The sequence below is a fragment of the Bombus pyrosoma genome, linkage group LG2, assembly GCF_014825855.1.
Source record: "Bombus pyrosoma isolate SC7728 linkage group LG2, ASM1482585v1, whole genome shotgun sequence".
NCBI lineage: Eukaryota > Metazoa > Arthropoda > Insecta > Hymenoptera > Apidae > Bombus > Bombus pyrosoma.
The window spans coordinates 4,144,171-4,149,339 of record NC_057771.1 but is presented as its reverse complement, the minus strand read 5'-3'; the positions used below and the strand labels follow the sequence as shown (position 1 = coordinate 4,149,339).

The 5,169-nt window shown below is 25.3% G+C and overlaps 1 protein-coding gene across 2 annotated transcripts; it reads left to right on the top strand.

The window, feature by feature from the left end:
• The first annotated feature begins 1,009 nt into the window (after window positions 1-1,009).
• On the top strand, window positions 1,010-4,749 carry LOC122573179 (mismatch repair endonuclease PMS2). Of its 2 annotated transcripts, none has more exons than XM_043739231.1 (5): window positions 1,010-1,362; window positions 2,328-2,487; window positions 2,583-3,838; window positions 3,980-4,268; window positions 4,354-4,749. In XM_043739231.1, the coding sequence occupies exons 1-5, from the start codon at window positions 1,276-1,278 to the stop codon at window positions 4,677-4,679; spliced, it is 2,118 nt and encodes a 705-aa protein (XP_043595166.1). In that variant the 5' UTR covers window positions 1,010-1,275; the 3' UTR covers window positions 4,680-4,749. The 2 variants fall into 2 exon arrangements, with proteins under 2 accessions (XP_043595166.1, XP_043595176.1); XM_043739241.1 differs by having other exon boundaries at window positions 1,014-1,362; window positions 3,980-4,229.
• Window positions 4,750-5,169: the final 420 nt, after the last annotated feature.

Here is a 5,169-nt window from a genome sequence, read left to right as displayed (position 1 = left end):
TCCTACTACTACTACTACTACTACTACTACTACTACTACTACTACTACTACTACTACTACTACTACTACTACTACTACTACTACTACTACTACTACTACTACTACTACTACTACTACTACTACTACTACTACTACTACTACTACTACTACTACTACTACTACTACTACTACTACTACTACTACTACTACTATTGCTATTGCTATTACCACTGTTATAATTATAATTATTGCGATTATTGCAATTATTGCGATTATAATTATTATGTTATTTCTATTTTATTTTTATTTTTATTATATATAATAATGTAATTGAAAATTTTTGAAACGATATTACATAAGGTTAATAATAAACAAACGCATCTTCATTTTTGTTGTTATATTTTTGTTAGCCTCCTGAAGTCCTGTTTAAATAAAAAGCATTCAGTTATCTCTACGAAAGGAAATGTAACAGTTATAGAATGATTTGTTATATTTTTATGAATGCATTTGTTGTCTGTGGAAACTAATTACTGAGAACATTGTAAGTACTATAAATTAAATTTGATTACAATTTAGTGGAAACATAATGGTATTCTACTTTCCTCATTTCACATAGATAATTTTGGCACTAATCGAAACATATTTTATGTAATTATATTAGGAAAATGTAACGTATTTGGTAGTAATTTATAACATTTAAATAGTCTTACAATAATTTAATTGTGTTACATTCCACTCGCAATTTTATTTATTCTTATATAAGTAAATGGGATATCTATGCTGTATAATAAAGAAATTGATTATAAAATGTATACCTTCGTAGAGAAGAACAAAATTGTAATTAATTCATTTTAATTTTATTTCTTATTATTGTAGAGATTTAACAAATTTATCTTTTTCTCTATGCAGCAATTATTATTTTACTACAAAGTTATCCGTATTTTGTATATTAGAAGATTATTATATTATTAGAAGATAAACATCAAATATCGCGCCATAATATAATGTGGTTAGTTTTACTTACTTAACATTTTCATTTCGTTATATCCAATCAAATATGAGAATGTTATGAACACAAGTTATTTGAAAATAATTTAAATTTTAAGTAAACTTAGTTAAAATATTACACATTAATACTTAAAAAATAAAGTTTTTACATTGAAACATCGTCAAAACATAAAATTATTGACCTTTTTATAATACTTTGCAGCTACAATGTAAGTAGGTACAGATGTTCCTACGACGTAGACAATAGATAACTAATTGAGTTTTCATTTACCTTCACATATATTGGTGATGGATGAACCAATATCATCGTCGGAAAAATCGAAGAAGATTAATGTTATAAGTAAACAAACAATTCATCAAATTTGTTCTGGTCAGGTGAGGTTAACCTACGAGTATATTAATATTCTACCTTTATATATCAACGTTATATATTCAATATGTAATATTAATTATTTTTTAGCAAATAAATATATGTTCTATTATTCTTAGTTATTTATTAAAATGTATAAGGTTACCCTACTTTCACGTTTGTATCTTAATTAGTATAACATAATATTTTTTTTATAATTATAATTATATCATAAAAATGTCAGTATAGAACATGGAGTATCGTAACTATGAACAGCTAAATATTTTAATATGATGCCAATTTTTAAATAATGTTGAAAAATGTTTGAGACATAATATATAGGATTTTGGTTATATTGTATAAGAACAAGATTTTTTAGTCACGTTTTGTAGAATACTGATACCTTTTTAAGTAATTCAACTTGATTCAAATTAAATAAGATATTCTTTATGTGGTATAATTGTGCTTTTAAATCTATTGCTTATTAAGTAGTAGGTAATAACGTATTATTAATTTAAGTTTATTAAATAATTAAATTATTTAACTATGGTAATAACAATTATTATTATTTGTTCATTATAATGAGGCTTAAAAGCTACTACAGTCTCTGTTAGAAACGTCTATATTTTATATAATCATAATATAATAAAATATAGCAAAATATAATGTGATACATAATATATTATTAACGTAATACGATATAATACAACATACATATATTATAATATATTGTAATATAGTATAGTGTATTTCAGATTTGACTTAAGTTCTACTAATTTATTTGTTAGTCTTATCTATTTCCTGAAGTTTCTTTGGTTTTAGCTTGATTTAATATTGCCCCTGTTAGTCATCCACACAGAATTCTGATAGTTTCATACAAGCCTTAATAGATTTTGTCAATTCAATTGTCATATATATTCTTATATATATGGTATATAATAATAGTTAGGTAATATATATGTATATATGTATACGTAAAAAATTTTACTAGGTAATATTTGATCTTGCAACTGCTGTGAAAGAACTGGTAGAAAATAGTTTAGATAGTGGTGCTACATTAATTGATATTAAATTGAAAGATTATGGAAAGACATGTATCAGCGTCAGTGATAATGGAACTGGTGTTTTAGAACAAGATTTTGAAGGATTAGGTATATATATGCATTCATATATCTGTGTATATTTAATATAGAAGAGAAATTCCAAAATAATTAAGTAATATTTACATACATTTTTCTTTAATCAGGACTGAAGCATTATACTTCTAAACTTCGAGAATTCTCAGATTTAACAGAAGTGAGCACGTTTGGATTTCGGGGAGAAGCTCTTAGTTCACTTTGTTCTTTAGCTGACTTATGTATTGTTACAAGACATTCTACAAGCGAACATGGTTTTAAATTACAATTTGATCACAATGGTGCGCTGCAAAAAAAAGAACCATGTGCAAGAGAAATAGGAACTACTGTGCATATAAAAAATATATTTAAGTGCCTTTCTGTTAGAGCAAAAGAATTTCAAAGAAATCTTAAAAAGGAATATATTCGAGCTATTCAAGTACTATATAGCTATTGCTTAGTTTCTACTAATACAAAAATAACATGCTCCAATTGTGTATCAGACAAATCCCCTAATCTTGTAATTAATACTGTTAGTCCCAGTAATATTTTAAGCAATATTAATTTAATATTTGGCAAAAAATCTTCAAATGGACTTATTAAAATTGAACTGTTACCTCCTGATGAAGCAACATTGCAAGAATATAACTTATCAAGTAATGTAATTGTGGATTTTGAATGGGATTGTTATATTAGCAGCTGTGATCATGATGTTGGACGTTCTGCTCCTGATAGACAATTTTTTTATGTAAATGGTCGACCATGTGATCTGACAAAAGTCAGTAAATTAATAAATCAAATTTATCATAAATATAATAATAAACAATATCCATTTATTTTTTTAAATTTGAAGTTAAATAAAAACTCAACTGATATTAATGTAACTCCAAATAAGAGAATCATCTTCTGTACACAAGAAAATTTAATTTTAGCAACTTTAAAATATAATTTATCATCTAGATGGGACAAATTACAAGGAAATTTGACTGCAAACCCTGTATCAGAATTAAGTTTTGGTGTAAAAAGAACAATTTCACCTACAAATGCTGATCGACCAATCAAAAGATTTCACAATTTAAATACAATATCAAAAATAGAACATATAGAAAAACAAAATATGCAACACATTAATGAAAATAAAACTATTCAATATGATAATGACAATGATAATGTACAAAATAATGTAACAAATAAAACAAAAATATTAGATACTGTACAAATGCCAATTAGCATTCTGGCAATAAAACAACAACTTCAAGAAAAGCAAAATCTTTTATCGAAATGTGTGATTTCAAGTACAAGGATCAAGTTTAAGGCACAGATGGATCACAATTCAAATGCTGAAAATGAATTAAGAAAACAATTAACAAAAGATTCTTTTTTCGAGGTTATTTATATTTTACTGAATTATTGGATTCTATAAGTTTTAATTTTTTAGCACATTATCTATTATTTTGTATTTTTATCTTATAAGTTTAACATGATAGTTATTTTCTTATACAGTTTCTATAAAAAGAATATTTTACAGATGGAAATTATAGGTCAGTTTAATCTTGGTTTTATAATAACACGTTTGAAGGAAGATCTTTTCATTATTGATCAACATGCTACCGATGAAAAATATCGTTTTGAGAAGCTTAATAATGAAACTCAATTACGAACCCAAAAATTAATTATTCCTAAATTTTTAAATATTTCTCCACTTAATGAGACAATATTAATTGAACATCAAAAAACATTTGAAGATAATGGTTTTTTTTTTAAAATAGATTCTGAAGGTGAACAAAATAAATTAAAAAATGTTTTAATTGTCATAAGTAATTAGTACTTTTGAAAGAATGTATAATATATTTTTAATTTATTCAAATATAAATAAATATAGTTTCAAATATTTTGCTGTAGGTGAATCTGGTCATCGTGTGCAACTCACAGGTATACCAGTAAGTGGTCATTGGCAATTTGGACAGGATGACATCGAAGAATTGATTTTTCTTATTAGAGAAGGTGGTATAGAAAACCAAAAAAATAGTACATTTCGTCCAAGTCGAGTAAGACAAATGCTGGCATCAAAAGCCTGTCGCAAGGCAGTTATGATAGGTACGGCTCTTAATAACAATGACATGCATAAATTAATTACTCAAATGGCAGAAATGGAAAATCCTTGGAATTGCCCTCATGGTAGACCGACAATAAGACATCTGTTATCATTGAATCTTATATATAAATAAATTATATTTTATATTCTATGTATTATATGTATGTGTATATGAAATAAAATGAAATATATATATACATATATATATGTATAACGCAAAAATAACTCTAATCACCAATATCCAGCCCAATCCGTTATACGAATTATATTATACGAAACATGATATTTGCATACAGTATACTTCTTTTATGATAGAATAAAAAAAGATTTTTGGAAATATGGACCTCAAAAAGGTAAAAAGAGGATAAAGTTCTTTTTGAAAAATAACCATATCTTTATGTCCACTAACATGTGAACTCATTATTAAAAATAAACAAACGTGTGTTTAAGCGTTTTTCGAAATTTCAGCTTCTAGAGAATGTTCAAACAGAAGATTATATATATATATATAAATTCAAATACTGTGGGCGAAACCGCGGGCAATTAGTTAATAATATGAAATATACTTATCTCTCATTTATTTATGATGCAAAAAAGTGACATTTTTTGACATTTATAACCAC